At 41.8% G+C, this 18,108-nt stretch overlaps 1 protein-coding gene across 11 annotated transcripts in view; it reads left to right on the top strand.

Annotated features, from left to right (window-relative positions):
* PHACTR1 (phosphatase and actin regulator 1) overlaps positions 1 to 18,108 on the top strand; it is a 305,309-nt gene that overhangs the window by 266,124 nt on the left and 21,077 nt on the right. For all 11 annotated transcript variants that reach the window (XM_005481734.4, XM_005481732.4, XM_074543492.1 and 8 more), the window contains 2 exons: positions 12,072 to 12,127; positions 16,937 to 16,998. In XM_005481734.4, the coding sequence (XP_005481791.1) occupies positions 12,072 to 12,127; positions 16,937 to 16,998 (118 nt within the window). The remainder of the gene's footprint in view (positions 1 to 12,071; positions 12,128 to 16,936; positions 16,999 to 18,108) is intronic.

Genomic DNA, 18,108 nt, shown 5'->3' with positions numbered 1-18,108 from the left:
CTCAGCAGAGCAAAGTTGTTATTAGCATTAGATAATGTCCAGTCATAAGAGTAGGCTTACCACCCAATAAACTATAGGCTACAGATGTAAATTCAATCTGCCTGTAAAGCAAAACACAAGTCCACATGGTTGTGGCCATTGGGGCTGGAAGGAGGGCCTGAGAGGGTGTATCCTTTTACTTCTGCTCAATGTGGATGAATGAGAAATTGCATGTTGTAAACTAATGAAGAAGGTTATCATAACTGGGAAGCAGGCACTGTGACTGTTTGCCCAGGCCATCCTAGCCAGCATGTTTTAGTCCAATCTGCAGCCTCTCATAGCAGTAGGTGCAGTTTCCAGGTTTACAAACACTTTGTGCATCATCAGTAAATACTCAGAAGGGATTTTTGTCAGGGTGACGGCGATGATTTCCTTTGCTGCCTTCTTCCAAGCCCCCTGTCCTTGCCATCACTGCAGCCAGATATGCAGAAAACAAGTGTATGCCACAAAACCAGGGCACTGAACGCCCAGGACAGAAGTGTTTCAGTCTTGGCATTTGAGTGTGCCCTGCAGGGAAATCCAGGCCTCTCCTATGGCATGTCAGCAGCCACGAACAAACATACTGTGCTGAGCTTGAGTACAAAGTATTTTAAATATTAATTCTCTTCAGCCTTTCTGCCTGATGCCAGCTGCAAAGCTATTCAGTAAGGAGCTCAAAAAACAGTCAATAATGTAAGGCAGTCTTTCTTTAGAGGGCAAACAATTGGAAAAAATGTGGACTTTGATAGCACCCTCATTTGAAATATCACAGGGAAGATATCTACAACACCTTCCCAATGAGATTTAAGAAGTGAAGTGTCTGAAGTGTAAAGGAAAAATTATTCTTTAGGTCAACAGAGCCAGGAGTAGTTTTCTCTCCCATTTTGCATAAGGAAGATATCATTGGGCATTCCCTCCCCCTCCATAGTTCAACATCACCTCTAGTTAGTGGAAAAAAAAAATAATGTCAAGAATACTGGTACCAATACTCATCCCAGCAGCTAGAATGTGTAATGAAGCAAGTTTTCACATTAATGAAGTGCCATGTGGAAGGTACAGGCACCTGATAGCAGTCGGAAATCTGAGTGTGGAAGAACTTCAGTATGGGCTGAACTGAGCTCTCAAAACTTGAGGGAGAAAATGTAAAAAGCTGATGTCACACTATGCAGGGGACAAAGAGAAAGGCTGCAGCCTGCTCAACATAGCACAGAGGGTTTGAATGTCCCTCTGGAAGTCTTTTGTTTCACAAGGGGGGGGTTGTTTATTTTGAAGTTAAGTGTATTTGCCTGGAAATAGGATCTTTGTTACTTTGGAGATTATTGATTCCCGCTGCTAATTCCCTATTTGATGCGATAAGCCTCTTTATAGCATTCCATTTGTTTTGCTGTGAAAATATGTACAAAGCAACAACAGAAAAAAAGCTTATCACTTTGTAGTCCAAATTTAGCCTCTAGGTAATTATGTGTAACTCAGTAAATTCAAGAGAAGAAAAGGCAGATGAGACAAGAATTCTCCTGGGTAAAAAATATTTTGTCATGCTTTTAGGCCACTAGATTTGAACCTAAAGGTGATAGTCTAACTGTGGAATAATTGTATCTAATATCTTTTCAAAATGCAAATATGCAGTTTCCTAAGGCATGGGTTTTTGTTATTTTAACCAGGTAAAATAATTTCATCAGTGTTTCTTTTTAAAGCTAGACATTTTTGCTGTTTTCTGTCTGTGGTGCTGCATGTTTTTATTGACATTCCATGAGATGCTAGGATTTCTTAAAAAGTCTTTCTGACCCTTGCTAATGCATAGAGGCAGAAGTAGGCTCTGGCAGTGAAGGTGTTAAATACACACCAGCTGGGAATTTGTACAATGGGCAAATCTCTGGATAGAGTGGTGAAATATGACATTCTCTAGAAAGATAAGAAATTATTATGCAGTTGGTGATGCAGATACAAACATGCAAAGACCCAGTCTGACCACAGATATCCCCTTAAATGCTGAGGAATGACCAAGGCACCTGCACTTTGCAGCTTGCAATGCAGATGCTGGGGAGAGTTCTTCTTGGATTCCACCTCAGTAGATTTGTGCTTGGAATCACTGTAGCAGTTATTGGAAGGAGAATTGTGCCTACTGGACTTGGCTGAATAATGGATTTTTTTGCATTTGGTACTCAAAAGGAGCAAAATAATTAACAAGTGGAATAGGGAAAACTGACTAAAAATAGCAAGTACAGGCATCATTAATTTTCTTATTACACACTGAAAACTAGCATTTCAGGTCAGAATTAAATATTGTCTAGTGCGTTTTTAATGCTTTTTAAATTCTATTGTTTTTGAGAAAAGTGTGTCTAGTGAGTTGGTTTTTTTCAGCTGAAATTACTCACTAAGTTTGACCTCACCTTGCAGATAGTTTCTGACCTTCTAGAACTCAATTTTCTAGCAATTTTAGTTTGTCACAAACATTTCAGCCAGTCCTAATTCTTAATCTTCAAGTGAAAATTTTAGGCACAGCCCTTTGCAAAAAGTTACTACTATTTATCATCTGCCTTTCATGAAGTCTGGGGATCTGAAATCCCACAATCTGGGGAACTGAGATCCCTCTGTCACAAAATAGTTAATTGCTCTTAGAGCTCTCAAATTTGTTTACTTCCAGGAATTTTCCACTTCAGTAACAAGACAAAGTATGGGCACCATAGCTATTTCCTATGCATCTTTTCTACTGAAAACTGAATTATTGTGGTTTTGAATTGGTAACACTGCCAACTTCTGTTATAAAAGCCTATATTTAGAGTTCCTATATTGTGGCTGTTCCAAGTCACTGTGTATTTTAGCTTTTGATTCATTTAGCAGAAAGGGTGTGAGTTGGGGGATTTTTTTGACATTTACCAGTGTGAAGTGCCTTTTTTGAGATGAATTTTGTTCTTGCACTGTTCATTTGCCTTTCTTCATGCTGGCACTGGTAAAATGGTCTACAACAAACTAATATGGTGAGGGGGTGCATGTGATACAGGCTGAGAGAGCTGGGGTTGTTCAGCCTGGAGAAGGCCCCAGGAGGAACCTTAGAGCAGCCCTGCATTGCCTAAATGGGCTTCTCAAGAGAGATGGGCAGGGACTTTCTTCAAGGGCATGTAAAATGGGGGGACAAGGAGGAATGGCTTTACACTGAAAGATAGTGGGTTTGGATTAAATATTAGTAAGAAATTCTTTTCTGTGAGGCTAGTGAGACACTGGAACAGGTTGCCCAGAGAACCTAGGGTACCCTCATCCCTGGAAGTGTTCAAGGCCAGGTTGGATGGGGCTTTGAGCAACCTGGTCTAGTGGAAGGTGTTCCTGCCCATGGCAGGGCGGTTGGAACTAGGTAATCATTAAGGTCCTTTCCAACCTAAACCATTCTATGGTAATTTCTCTCTCTGTACTTTGAGTGGTCTGTAGCTGCTGTAGTAACAGAGGAGGCTTTGTAAAGTTGGCTGTGTGTATGTTGAGACTGACATCAGCTTGCTGGTGAAGCTCCACATCCAGATTTCCTTCCTTAAAATGAACAGCTTTTTACATCTTAGATAGAGATTTCCCATGATGGTCACAGACTACATGGACTGCCAAGCAAAGTTAGTTTATTTGTTTACATGTTAAAGTGTCCCTGGCTTCATATTTTAGGGTTGCAATTGTGTTAGTGCATATGTGAATAAGAAGGTAAGGTGCTGCTGCTTTTTTCATTAAACAAATTCCATATTGGCAGTGCTAGAAGTGCAACATAGCTGCTAATGCACAGGTCATGTCAGGCACTGTGGTCACAGAGCCCATCTAGGGGTGTGATCTTCAAACTGACTAAACATAGGGAAGATGGTTCCTCCATGAGGTGTTTCAGCCCTCAGCCCTTCCTCAGAGCCTCAGAGCTGCTTCTCAGGGTAGGTTGCATTTAAGTTTGTGGCAGCAGATTTCTCAGAAGAGCATCCTTAGAAGATTGTGTTGCTGGAAAAGATCACTGGGCTTTAAAAGGTGAAGAGCTTGGGAGAAGGGGGCTGTACTTTCATTGTCACCCCTCAGCCTCCCTCCGTGTTTTCTTCCCTGGTCCCACAGAACTTTTTCCCACCTAAAGCATTGCTTTTTGTCTCCATCCCAAGGTCATGCCACATACACAGAGGAATAACTGCTTTATTCCTATATCAAATGTGTTCCAACATCCAAGCTTCCCTGAGCATCAGAAGCCAAGGTGGGGAAAATTCCAATAGAGAAGGAGATTCTGCTCTTCTGCCTCGTACTTGGAGATGACTTTGCTTTTAAGAGTGTAACTAACTTTTATTTACTGCTTTAAGTATGTTCATTCACCGAGACAAAGCAATATTACTGTACAGAGATTTTAAAACAAACCATTCAGTAATGCCTATAGACAGCAAGCATATCTGTTCAGCTCAGATTGATTTTTTTGGTGCCATTTTACTCAAGTCATTTACAGATTGACCTTGAACTATGAATTATGATATCTGTAGCTTTGTAAATTCGGCTTTTAATTCAATATTATCACATTTGGTGAGGCAAGTGTCTTCTCACAATGCTGTATAGACAACAGAAGGACAATTGCTAACATTTTAGAACATTCTTTTCTCTATTACAATGGGTCCTAACATCCATCTGTTTTTTCTGGCATGCTTTGGATTTTCAACCAGCATTTAGTACATTTTTCACTCTGGATTTCTAGTACTCAAAAACATCCCATTTTTATTGTTCCGAAAATACATTCTTGAATTAGATACATAATAAATTCCCTCTTCTAAAAAAGATTGTTCTTTGTTTCCTACTGCAGTTGTTGGATATTTTGTTCTTGGGATAGGGATAAGAGATTTGAGAAGTAATGCTGCAAAACTATCTTAATTAAGCTGTGCCTTTTTTTAAAATCATTTAAACTTACATGATCTTATTTTATGTGAAGAGCCAGCATTTGGCTGACAGCTTTGATGTTAATGGAACAGCACAGTAATTAAATGGAGGAGGCTCCATTTTAGAGGTTGAGGTGTGAGGCATGGTCTTGCAATGTTCCACAAACCAGTAGGCATCTCCCAGTTAATATTATGAACATGGGGACAAAATCTGGATTTGTGTGTCTATCACTGCTTGACATTATCTTTAGAAAAAAAATGAAGTCATTCCTTGGGAAAATGCAATTGTCTGCATTATTATAGTGGTCTAATGGAAGAGTGATGACCTGGGTATGTCATTATCCACAGTGTTTCTAGTCAGAGTTATAGGGCTATCTAGTCATTGCTTCATTTCTTTTAATGAAATACAGAGTTCGTGGTCCAAAATATTTCTGCTTTATTTGGGTATTTTAAAGAAATTTGTTCCATATATAATGAACAAGATGTAACCTTATGCAAACATAATGAATTTTTAAAATCTACATTTTGAATATGATATTCTTTTCCCAGTAGACCTGCTCTGGGCAGGCAGTTCTTTCTCAGGAAGCTTGTAACTTTCCAAAGAATAAATCAAAATCATAATAATTCAATCCCTCAGTGAGCTGAACCAGAAAAAATGGCATCATTTGAGCCATGACTCAAGAATAGATTCACATGATCTAAAGAATGGGAAAACAAACTGGTCAGTTGTAAGAGTTTTAAACAAAGAGCCAGCTTGGTTATATTTCTCACTATACACAAATGCTTGAGCAAGCAGAAAATTTGCTGATTAGTTTTCCCAAAAATCCTCACTGCAATCTAGACTAATCGGAGCTTTAAAATCTATACTGAAGCTGTTTCTCAACACAAAATCAAGTCTGGGATAAGGATAATTTTGGGGGGTAGTAAATGACTGCTTAGAGCCTGAATTAAAGTCTGAATAATTTCAGTTGTAAATCTGATTTGCCTGTAGAGCCCAGCTGGAAACACAACTGCAGATGTGTTACGGGAAATAAAATTACTTTGGCTCACATTCCAGATTGTTCTGTACTTCTTGCAGTGCACTAATGCTGAGCAAAAGCATTGCCTCCCTCCTCAGGGTTATGGGACTGTTGTAGCTATCCTGGATCAAATGTCAAGGGAACACAATCAGAAGTCCAGGGAGCACTCTGGGATACTAAGGCAGAAGTAGTACCTTGCCAGTAAGGGACTGTCAGAAAATACTTTTATCTTCAACTGATACTTAGCAGTTTTTTAGACTTTCACCAAAAGCAAATACTTCCTACCAAAATTGTCTAACTGGTTCTCTGCTAAACCATCCCAGTGGTGCTTCACCCATTTTCTTAGGGATGAACAGGCATCTCTGCCCACGTTGGTCTGCTTTCATTGCCACAGGCTTCTTTATAGCTGCAGAAGCATCACCATCTCCCAGAGGCTGAATGTTTTAAATCAACAGGGAAGTGGAGAGCAGTCATTACATGATAACTGAGTCGTGGCAAACACTCCTTATGGCTTTATTGCCCTAATTTCTCAGGAAAAGGACTTATAAAGTGTATTATCATGACTGATACCAGGAGACTTGTCATGCTTACCTGTGAGGGAGCTTAAAGAAAGTAATAATCCTACGGATTAGCAAACATCTAATGGAGTCTAGTTGAAGAATTTTATTGGTATTTTATTGGTTACACTTGCTTCTTTGGGTAGGGATTTTCTATTTAATATGGCCTCAGTTTATTAATTCATTGATAGAAGTACATTTAATCCCATTTTATAAGTCCTGTTTAGGAGAATGATAGTCCTCTGTAGACTCTACAGTCTGACTGGCAAAATCTGGGCTGTCACTACAAAGAAAGTGAGCCTCCAGGCTTACAATGATTTTTTGCTCATTGTGCAGTGATGTAAGGAAAGGAAGTAGTTCATTCTTGCCCTCTGCTAACAGTTAACTACTAGAAACAAATACAATATTTTCTTCTTTTCTGTTTTTCTCTGAATTTTCTGTACATGGCATTGGAGTGCAAAGAGCCCCTGACAGCCTTTACTTGGTTAATTCTGCTTTGTTATCAGCATTATTATTATTGGGAAAGGCAAGGTAAATTAACACTCCTTACTCCCATTGAATTTTCCTCATGTGGAATTATTTTGCTGATGTAAATCAGTGCAGTTCTACTAGCTTCAGTCATGCTCATTTATGTCAACTAAAGAGCAATGTGACAAGTAGCTCTTTGTAGCAGCTTCTCATGCGCCCAGCTCAGATTTACTGCTCTGTTAGCGCAGTGTCTAGGGTAGTATGAGCCCAGTTGCTGCTGATTGAGGATATTTGCACATACAGAATAAATTCAGGAGTTGCTCCAGAGGTTATGCCCCACTGTGCTCACAAGTTATTTTACATCAGGGTGACATAAGTCATGAGGAACAACTGTGTGAGCACAGCTTGGCTCAGAGATGCCTTGGGGATATTCTGGACATCTCACCATCCTGCTCTGTGCCCTGTCATGTCCACCAGTCCTGTTCTTGGGTCCCACACACCAAATGTCACCATTCAGGCACTGGAGAGCTGCTGAGTTCTGCCTTTCGTGCCTGCAAACACTCACAGTTAATAAGCCTGGCAAGTGGGTGGGGAAGCAATTTCCAGCCAGCCCTGTATTGTATCCAGCCATTATACTTGCGTGTGACCCCACACTAGGCTCTTAAATTCTCTTGTCCTCTGGACAGAGGCAAAGATGAATTCCTGATACACAGAAAACACATATCACACATCATCCTGTTCACACAACAACAAGCTGGATGGCATAAACCAGCTTTTTCTTGGAGCTCATCCACAGCAAAACAAGAGATCAAGGAGAGAAAACCCAGGACTCCTGGTAGGGGACAGCCAAGACAGCCTGGAGCATCTCACCTCAAAGGTGCTGCCAGACAGAAGGGCTGCAAAAATCTGAGCCAAGGCCCCACAAGGGATTGGCTGCTGGCCTGAGAGCCCTCGGGGAGTGGCCACACTGCAGAGCAGGGTAAGCAGCACTGTGTACTTCATTTAAGGGTTTTGTCGTGCTCAAGGACATGTTTTTCCTTTTATTGCTCCTGCAGAGCACTGACACATGGAGCAGAAACTTTTCATTCTGAGTTCTCAGTTTGCTGGGGAGGGTCCAAACAGTAGCATCCATCAGTGAAAATGCTGCCTTTCTTTCCTGTTGGTTCCTGCACCAGCCAATATTTTAGATCTACAGCAATGGATTTTGCATGATTGTCCCTTCTGGCCCCAGACTCCTACTCATCTGCCATAATGTGACCAGCCCAGCCCAGAGCAAATTCAAAGCAAGCAAACAAGCAAAAAAAAAAAAAAAAAAAAAAAAAAAAAACAAACCACCCAACAAAATAAGCCTCACTACACCATGCTAATGAAGAACTGCTCTCATTGTCTAGCACAAGGAGTGTGATGCATTTGATCATGTAGAGAATTAATTCAGAAAATTGGTTTGCTGTCAAGTTTATCTTTGTAAATGTGAGCAATTTTTACTGACAAACCCATTTGGATATTATTTTTTCAGTGAAATCCCAGCAAGGCTTTCCTTATGTCACCATAAATCTTAGGAAGCTTTCCTTTGTAGTAAAACCTTTGTCACAGTATATTTGCAAAACTGTTGTAATCAATATTGCAGAAATATATGAAGTACAAACCAAGCAATAATTGTAAAGCACCAATTACAAAACACTTTCCTGTCCTCTTGGATGCCTGAAGCACATTGCAAAACTGTATGGATGGCACAGTGAAGGTCAGGCATGTTGACACATGAACATTTTAAATACAGAAAGTGCTGTTAGAGGTGGTTGCTTGTTGAGGTCTGTCGCCCCTGTTCCTTGGCCAGACACCTGCACTTACTTTGTTTGATGAAACAGCCAGCGTTACCTTCTGATCAACAGCAGCACCACACATCTCCCTCCATCCTTACAGTTTGCACAAGCAGATCTGTTCTTTGCTGTGGCACCAGGTTCCTTCCTCACGTCCATTTTCTCCTGTTTATTCAGATTGTGCTGCTAATGAGACACCTTTTTCCTGACCTGTGGCCTCCTGACTGCCTCATGCAGCCCCTGTGATGTTAAATTAAATGAGGCACAGCAGCAAGCCAGCAATCAAACTGTTGAAATCAACCTGTGCAAGCTAGGTGGGCTTCATTAACAACTTTTCATTCTGGGCAGGACAGGAAGGAAGGCAGAAGAGGGGAGCTATAACCACTGATGTTTGCCAAGGTCAGAGCTCTATGCTAGAGCTGGTGTACTGAAACTGAGTGTGGAAAAAAAAAAAACAAACCTGTGTCTTTGCAGACGTAGTAATAAAGCAAGAGCTGCTTGTGTTTCTTGACTTACGTTATCTGTAACTAGTATCAAGATTTTCAAAGATTAACAGAGATGTTAACAGCTGTTCAACGTCTGGCAAGCCTAGAAATTAGGTGGCAAGAAACAAGAGCCTAAATGCTGCTGTTCTGAGGAGCTGGTGGAGGTGTTTGGGGGCAGAAGTCACTGTAACAGCATAGAAGGAATTAAATTAAATGAGCAAGAAACCATGAAAAGAGATAATTGGGGGAGTTTGGAAGGGAAGGGCTGTGGAAGGGGCTGGGTTTATTTGAAGAACTCATCAAGGTGGGACTTAGAATGAAGGAGCAGGAGCAGACTCGGTCAGTCCCAAGGGATGATGGAAATGGGAATTTAACAGCAGTTCATGGAGATGAAAGCAGACACTGGTACTGGAGGCCAGAAACCTCTATGGCTTCTATTCATGACCTTCATCCCTCAGTGATGCTTTACTACTTGCACTGTAAGGACTAATTAAGATTTTGTTCCACTACAAGAATACCTTAGCTTTTCCTGCTGCCTAACTCACATTATTAGAAACTTGACATTTGTTTGCTAATCCATGAATGAATCTATCCAAAGTGGCACGGCTTTTTCTGCTGTGCATCACTTGAAAGTGGCAGTCACCATTTAGGCAGGAGCACTCTGCAGACCGAAAAGGGTGGATAATGGAATCCACAAAGTAATTTGACTCTTGATGGGGAACATGAATATCCTTGGCTGGCTTTCACTTGGGGCCCTACCAGACAGTGTGGGGAAGAATCCCATGGTCTCTAGGTCCTGAGCAGCACAGGAGTAGAGGGTGCAGATAACAACAAGGGTATTCTTGGAGGAAATGTGTGTCCTCTTGTGTGGAAGAAATGCCACAGAAACAGGCAGCGAAAGCTTAGTTTAAATGCATCTGCTTCATGGCAGGTACCTCACTGAACACATGGAAGATGTGGTCCCTGTTGTAAATCACTTCTGTAGGTAGATAAAACCTCTGCCTTCTGTTAGAAATGTCCTAGTGTGAACTGTTCGTGACAGAACAGTTATCTGAATTCTTCAATCCTTGTTTTCTTGGAATCTGGAGGACTTTGGGGGAAGGTTTCTTCCTTTCTCTTTTTACTATGATGTCTGTTTCTGTAGAAGCCATCCACATGCTGGATGGCTGACATTCATCTTGAATATCCCTCTGATGCATCCTTTTGAAAAGCATCACGGCATGGGGGATTGAAAACATTTATAATACAGTTCCTGCAGACATGTGTGGTGGGGCTAAAAGAGGCAACTTCTTTTTTGGTTGTCATGTGATGCTAGAAATGAAGTAGTTCTAATTGCTTCACAGTCCTAAGGCAAAGTCTCCCATTAGCAACAGCTACTGTATATTAAAGATGTAATGGCAAGCACTTGAATAGCACTTTCTGTCTTCAAAGTACTTTGCAGACATTCTTTACTTCTGAATTAAGGGTCAGTTTCTGTCCCTTTTAACACTTTTCTAATGAGATAAATGTTCAATCTGCTTTGAGAAAGGGATAAAGCTCCTGACTCCAAATTCTACACTGAAATAGGGCTGTGTTCTGCTCATTTGTTTTCATGGTGTAAAGTGCTCCCAAAGGACATGCAGCTGGTATCACTTCTGCTGGTGGAGATCTTCAGACTGTAAAATCAGGTGCCTGTAAAGCTTCTGCCTTCAAACAGCTGGTGTGGGAGGTGGGCTCCTACCTAGTGCTTGTTCAGCCCTGTGCTCTGCACACAGTGTGAGGGGCAGGGGTCTTGAACTGGCACACACATGAGTTCCTGGCCCTGGAGAAGGTTGGGGATGCACGTGCACCAGCAGCTTAGTCCCTGTGTGGTGAGGAGCCATTGTCAGACATCTCTCATCCAGCTCCATTTCAGGGAGCTGCTGGGCCCAGGGTCAGGGGAACATTCCTTGCAGAAGATGAAGCCATGCAGCATTCTTATAATTTCCTATCAGTACCCAGTAACCAGTAACTCACAGGAAAGCTGGTCCAGTTGACAAAGACTCGGGTCCTCAAGTTGGAAATGTCTCTGAATGACCAAGTCTGGAGGAAGAGAAGGCTCTGTCATGTCACTGGTATCATTGACAAAACACCCATTGACTTGGATAAAAGTATGAGGATGCCCAACAGTGCTGACTTCTGATGTCATCTCTCTGGTTTACTTTGTTTTGCAAAGACCCTTTTGTGCTTGCTCTGTATTCTGAATATTCAGGTCATTCCTACGTACAGAGCCCCCATTTGTAATTAGATTGTGCGGTTTGTTAACCCTCTTACAGACAGATTGACTAGCAAGTCACACTGATCCTTCAATATAGGATTTAATAAAAGCCACAAGAGGAGGAGGAGGGTTGCTATTGTTCTGCCCTCAGTGCTGCCAAACGGTCCATTGTTTTTCTGTGTCTGTGTGTTCAAACACTGTGTGAACCAACGGGGCGCAGGCAGGAGGCTGGCGAGGGGGCAGCGAGAGGGTTAGCTGGATCCTAGCTAGAAATACTTGTGCAAGTCAGGAAGAAGGCATGGAGGGAAGGAAATTAAGTGGAGACATCTGTGTGGCTTAGCTTTCAGCAGCTCTGCCTGGGGTAGGGGTGGGAGAGTCATGCCTAAGGATGACATAACATATTTTGTCTTTCGTGGGTTGGAAACAGAGGAAACTGAGAAAGCGAAGCATGGTGTGTGTCACGCATGGTCCAGGCATACCAAGTACATAATGGAGCAGTGTCAGTGCTTTCTGTTCTGCCTTTCACACCCCAAAGTGGCTCTTCAAGGCAGAGAACTGAGGAGAATATGATATGGTCCAAAAACTGATCTTGGACTTTTTTCGCAGACGACTGAGCCAGAGGCCGACTGCCGAAGAATTGGAGCAGAGGAACATACTGAAACGTAAGTCCTGATTCTGCTGCCATTTAACCTGAAGCCAGATAATTTGGGTTAGGTTTCATATACATTTGGTGGTTTTTATGAACATCAGCTATTCTCTGTAAGCATCACTGATAATAAATAAAAATAATAAAGGGCATCGTAAGTGCAAATAAGCATGAAAGTCTGTAATAACATCTAAATCTGCAGAAACAGTTCTTTCAAACCAGAGTCAGTAAATTTACAAGAATAAACAACCTAAGGGGAAAAAATCCTAGGTCTTGAATGACATTCCAGACAGAGAGTCAGACATCCTGAAAAGCCTCCTTTGTGCAGCACTTATATAGATGAACATCCCATTGTAAGTTAGTAAAGACATTAGGGCATAGCTCGATTAGCTTTCCTAAAAATCTTCACAGCAATCTATGCTAGCTGGAGCCTTTATTCAATTTAAAAAATAATCCAGTGGGACTCAGGGTTATTCCCATGAAACTCTCCCTTTAAATCAGCCAAAAATTTGCAAGTAGATCCTCAGCCCATGTTATTTTAAAGGGACAAAATGCCACTCAGAAATCCTGAACCAAGTTAGTAGATACATTGTCACTGACTTGAAGGGAAGCTGGACTGAGTCCAACTTTCATAACCTCATGAATGAACAGGAAGAAAATTACAGTTTCTTTACTTGCTTGCAAGTGTTTTGAATATTAAAAACAAAAAAAACCTGTTTATATGATTGTTGTTGTTACTTTGGAAACAGAAAAAAAAAACAGCAAACAAACAAGTTCTTCCCTTTTTAAGTTAGTAAATGCATATTTCCAGGAAAATTTTTTAAACTTACTACAGAAAAAAGTATTCCAAAATGGTACCTTATACATAATGTCTCCTTAGGTAGGTCCATAATTCACCTTCTCTTGTTCGAATAGCTGCATTGTATAAAATCATAAAAATGTGGTAGCAGAAGATTAATTCTCTGAAAATCAGCAGAATTCATTTTTCAAATATTTCAAAATCAAATTCTTAGCAGATTAATGATAGTGTTAGTGCCCAGCAGGGTCTTTTTATCTGTTGATGTTATTACACGTAGCAGTCAGAGGGAGAGAGTCACCACTGTGAATGCAAGGAGGAGAAAAGACTGGACAGCAGAGCAGCGTGGGCAAGCCTGAGGCTGCTGGAAAAGCCATTTGTTTGGGACCAGCCCTCTCTTAGTAACTGTGCTCCTCCTGTCTGCTCCTAACTCCGGTGACTGACTGCTGGGGGAAGGCAGGGGCAGAACCTGGGGAAATATTTGCACATCCAGCTGTGATTGTCTCCCAGGGGTGTAGCAGAACAGCTGGAGAAGGGGGACCTGCGACGTGACTGGTGTCAGGCTCACGCACAGAGAGACAGAGGCCAATTTTCTGGCACCTCATGTTGTCATCCTGGGACCTCTGGACAAACACGCGTCAGGCACCACCTGGCACTGGTGCATGGCCAGCAAACACTGCCCTGGCACTGGGGGAGGTGGCATCTTGGACACCTGCTTTGAACCAGCATCAGCAGAGAGCAGCATCTCCAGTGCTGGGTGCATTGCAGACATTCCTAAAGGTCATATTGCTGAGCACAGCAGTCACAGAGGGCCCTAAGGGTGTCTTACATTTCAGAGGAGTTACCCCTCGAGTAACACCAGTTTCTTTTTTAATTGAATAAAGGCTTTTAAATTACATGGATGTTTGAAAATATTACCCTGATTCCAGAACCACATTGTATTTCCTGAATGGATTTTTTTATAGCTTCCTTTAGCACAGATCTGCCCCAAACATGTGTGTCTTGGTAAACAAACAGCTTCCTAATTACAGGAAAGAGTAATGTGGTATTTCCAAGGCATTCCAACTTTTGGTGAACCACAGCAGGAAAGAAAAAAATAAATTTGTTACATAATTTAAAAAAGAAAGCATAAACATACTCTACACTTAAACCAGTAAAAATAAATATTTTCTGATTTGTATGTCATTTTGTGTCATTTCTCTAGACTTCTGAAAAGGAGCATTATAATAAATATAATGGAGTGTAGGGAAGGAGAAACTCAGGAAGTGCTAATAAAAAGAGTGTAAATTCTCCGCATTAGCAGGTCAAGCAATTTGCAAAAGCCCAGCCCAAAGCATGCACAAACACAAAAGAAAACCTACCAAGCTCTCAAGTAGACTAAACAGGACTTTCTCTGCAGTTAAAGCTGAAATCTTCCTGATGAAAGTGTCATGTCTGGTACTGTGATGTGCCTATTGCACGTGTAACTGCATTACTGCCCATGCTGATGGGGAAAAATGAGGCAAAGTGTGGTTGGATAGCCAGTCTTTATACATGAATTGAATGCTTCCTAGTTATGTGCTACTGCAATAAGAGTTATCTTTACAAGGGCAAAGCATCCATTTCCCAAGTTCTGTACTTGCTGATGGCAACGGTGAAATCACAGCAGCCACAGCAAGGAAACAGCAGAGACAGACAACTGGGTCTTGTGGGATGTCCTTCACTGAAGTATGCCCCAGTCACTGACTCATATTTAGATCAAGGGCATGGAGTGGGAGGAGTCCAGGCCTGCAGGGTTATTTTGAAGACTAAAGAACACTTTGCAGCTGTACTTGCTGTCCAAGGGTACACGGAAAGATGCCTCGATCCCCATCATGCACCACTCCATGCCACTTCACAGGTGGATGAAAGTAATCCAATTGTCAACCTGGCACATTCAGGGTTGCATAAATTTCTCATAAAAATTATGGTTAGGTGGGTTCTGAATACGTCAAACAGTACTGGGGGACATTTCACACTGGCACGAGATCAGGAGTGAAAATTGCACCTACATCACCCTGACACACAGGTTTAGAGAAACAGAGAATCTCCTGAACACCTAAGATGAAATAAAGCATCTGTTCTGTATCTTCACAAGATTGGCATGACTTAACTTCAAAGAAATAGGCTAAAACAAAGTCACTTTCTAGTTTTGAAGGAGAATGTATTCCTATTTTCCAGCTTTTACCTGCCTGAAGTCTTAAGCCTGGCTGTCTCTGAAAGTGGGTAGCTGGGCTGAGCGTGAGGAGAAGAGAAAAAACATCAGATGCCAAGGACATAAATGAGTAGCCATTACTAAGTTTTATATAAAACTCCTTGGCTGCTTGCAGTTCTACCCTGACTCTGTGTGGATTCTCTTTAGTTAGTGCTGTGTCTGAAAGCAAGCATTTGCAGGACCAGCTCCTCCAAATTTGAGACACAAAGGGAAGAAAAAAATTGCTAGAGGATCAATTGCTGGAGGAGTATCCAGCCGAGTAGGGACAGAAACCACTGAAAGAGGAAAATCATATTTATCAGTGTAGATACTCCAGTGATTGCTTAAAAAGACAGTTGTAACTCCCTGCTGTCTTGTGTTCTTTTTAGTCCCTACTGGTTTCCTTCCTTCTGAAAATATAAGCAGTATTTTTGGTAAAATGGCACTTAAAGATCAGAAGTGTAGTGTGAAACATCATAACATCGGCAGGTTCTGTGTCCACTTTGGTGGAGATTTCCCAGTCCTGCTGAAGTCAGTGAGCAGTTGTGGTAGCACTGTCTGTCCTGAGCAGTGACACCTGGTTTGCAGCCTAGCCCTTCTCACCTGTGCAGAGCCTTCTGTGGGCTCTCATTTCTGTGTGGGGAAAGCCCCAGTTTTCCAGTGAGAGTGCTGGCTTGTGCTCTCACAGCTGAAGAAGCTAGGGCTGGTGGGTTGTTCCTGCTGCTCTGCAGGAGGTGCCTGCTCCAACTGCAGGATCAGCAGAGAGGAACGTGGGATGCCCCCTTGAGTTTAGTGCAATCCAAAGTTTAACAATTTAAATCAAAGCACCTCTCCTCAGCTGGCCTTTGAGGTGCATAATGTCCCCTGCAGAGAGTTATTCCTGCCTGAGCTAGTCCTAGCTGAGCAAAAACTGGAACCCAGCAGGGGTGCAGAGTACTGACTGGAAAAGCTGATGAGTTGTGTTTGCTCTCACCTGTTTTGTGCTGGCATGATGGGAGTAAAGAGCGTTTCAGCCATCAGTAAAGCAGTGGAGACAGATCCTAACTGATCGAGAAGCTGAGTACCTGGAAGCCTGGGATTTTAGTGACTTTTGGTAAAGGTCAATGCAAAGGCAATGCATGACAGCCTGCTCCTAAGTTGAAGAAGAGTTAGTGTACTCCAATGTGATTGAACTCTTGAGGGAGAAGAGTTGAGGCATGCCCTGGTAAGAACTCGTAGCACGTGATCTTTTGGCTTAATGTTGAAAGTTAAATGACCTGGGATGAACTTTTATGCTCCAGTGTGAAACTTTGAAGGCTCGTGATGGAAGGACACACTCTCCTTAACTCCACTCATGCCATGGGGAGTTGCACAATTTGTCTGGCACCTCTATTCCAAAGGTTTTTTTCTATTATCTCCAAAAAGTAGCTACAAGAAATTATTCTGCAGATGGAAAAAAAATGTATGTGTTTCTTTTCCAACCACTGACCTTGCAGAATCCAACCCTATCGTAGCTGAGCCCCCTGAGGCCACCAGGCCTGTGGGCAGGGAGATAACATTTTTTTGAAGAGCTGGCTTGCTGCCCAGCCCTTCTAGAAAGTGACACACATGAAGAGGTGCCAACACAGGGAAAGGAAGGAAGCTGTAGATGTTTTATGAGGCGTGTGAAGAAGCACAGTAGCTACGGATCGAGGACATTCACCAGCCCCAGAGGGACATACTGTGCATCAGAGAGGTCCTGAAACATTAATACACTTACTGATGGAAAGGCTTATTTTGTTGCAAACGGTGCATGCCTGATGAGTCCACAGTCTGAGATCCTTGTAAATCTTTTACAGCCCGGAATGAGCAAGAGGAGCAGGAGGAAAAACGAGAGATTAAGAGAAGATTAACACGTAAGGTGAGAAGCAACTTTGATCCTATTATGACACTACTCTAACTTTCTCCCTACTGCACAGTTGTTTGCCTTTTTCCTTTTCTTCAGCACCATTTTCAAAAGTAGAGTGTGAAACAAGTCTTACAAAAAAATCTTTACAAGAAATCAGCAATGTTGCAGGGTGTAAGTCCATGGAGAGCAAAGGAAACCACTTTGCAGGCTACTGCTGGTAACATTTCAAACAGAAAAAAAGAAGATCTAGTCTTCATAACTGAAGGAGTTTTGAACAGTGAAGGATAAAGATCAGCATTTACAAGGACCAGTGCTTCTTGTAAGTGTAATGGCTTCTGTAGCCATTACAGAGAGCAAAGTTAAAGCAATGCTGATTTGAAAATTCCACCAAAAAAAACCCTCATAAAACTGGAAGCTAAACATTTTCTGGAAAGGGAGGTTGTCAACTGAGGCATTTAAACTTAATAGAGACAAGCATTTATGAAAAAGTATATAGTGCAGAAAACAATCTTGTATTGGCAAGGAAGGACAAACAAAACAGCATCGCTTGATTCAAAAGTAATTTACTCTTAAACTGAAGAACAGTCATTTCAGATGTACCCATTCAGTTTTGCAGCTGGCATAAATGTCTACGGATGCCCAAACATACACAGTGAACAATCCATCCTACTATTGCAGATTAACTTTCTTTCAGCACTGACATATTTCCTGTCTCCAAGGGTAAAGAAAGCCCTCTAAAAACTCACATACTTGTGAAGCAGCACCATTCCCTTTCTGTGCAATTTTAGATGGCTTCATTTTTTTGACCTATGTGATCACAGCTTTCATGGTATAAATATTAACAAGGAAAGGTCTCTAAATATATGTGGAAAGGTTACATTCTGAGAACTGAATTGCTTTCTACCATGGTTAAAAATCTCATGCCTTAACTCTCAGTTCATGTAAATAAGTAGAATCCTTGGTGACCAGTGGGGGGATACTGCTCTTGTCTGCAGGAGCTAGACAGCCATAATATTGTTTGTTAAACACTTCTATTCCTCACTACGATGACAGGGATGATTGTGCATTCCCTCTTCCTGAAAGAAAGGATCCTAACTGCATTGCAGATGTTTCATGGGATTG

Source organism: Zonotrichia albicollis, chromosome 1, assembly GCF_047830755.1.
Source record: "Zonotrichia albicollis isolate bZonAlb1 chromosome 1, bZonAlb1.hap1, whole genome shotgun sequence".
In the NCBI taxonomy this organism is placed as follows: Eukaryota; Metazoa; Chordata; class Aves; order Passeriformes; family Passerellidae; genus Zonotrichia; species Zonotrichia albicollis.
This window is presented reverse-complemented; position numbering and strand designations above follow the sequence as displayed.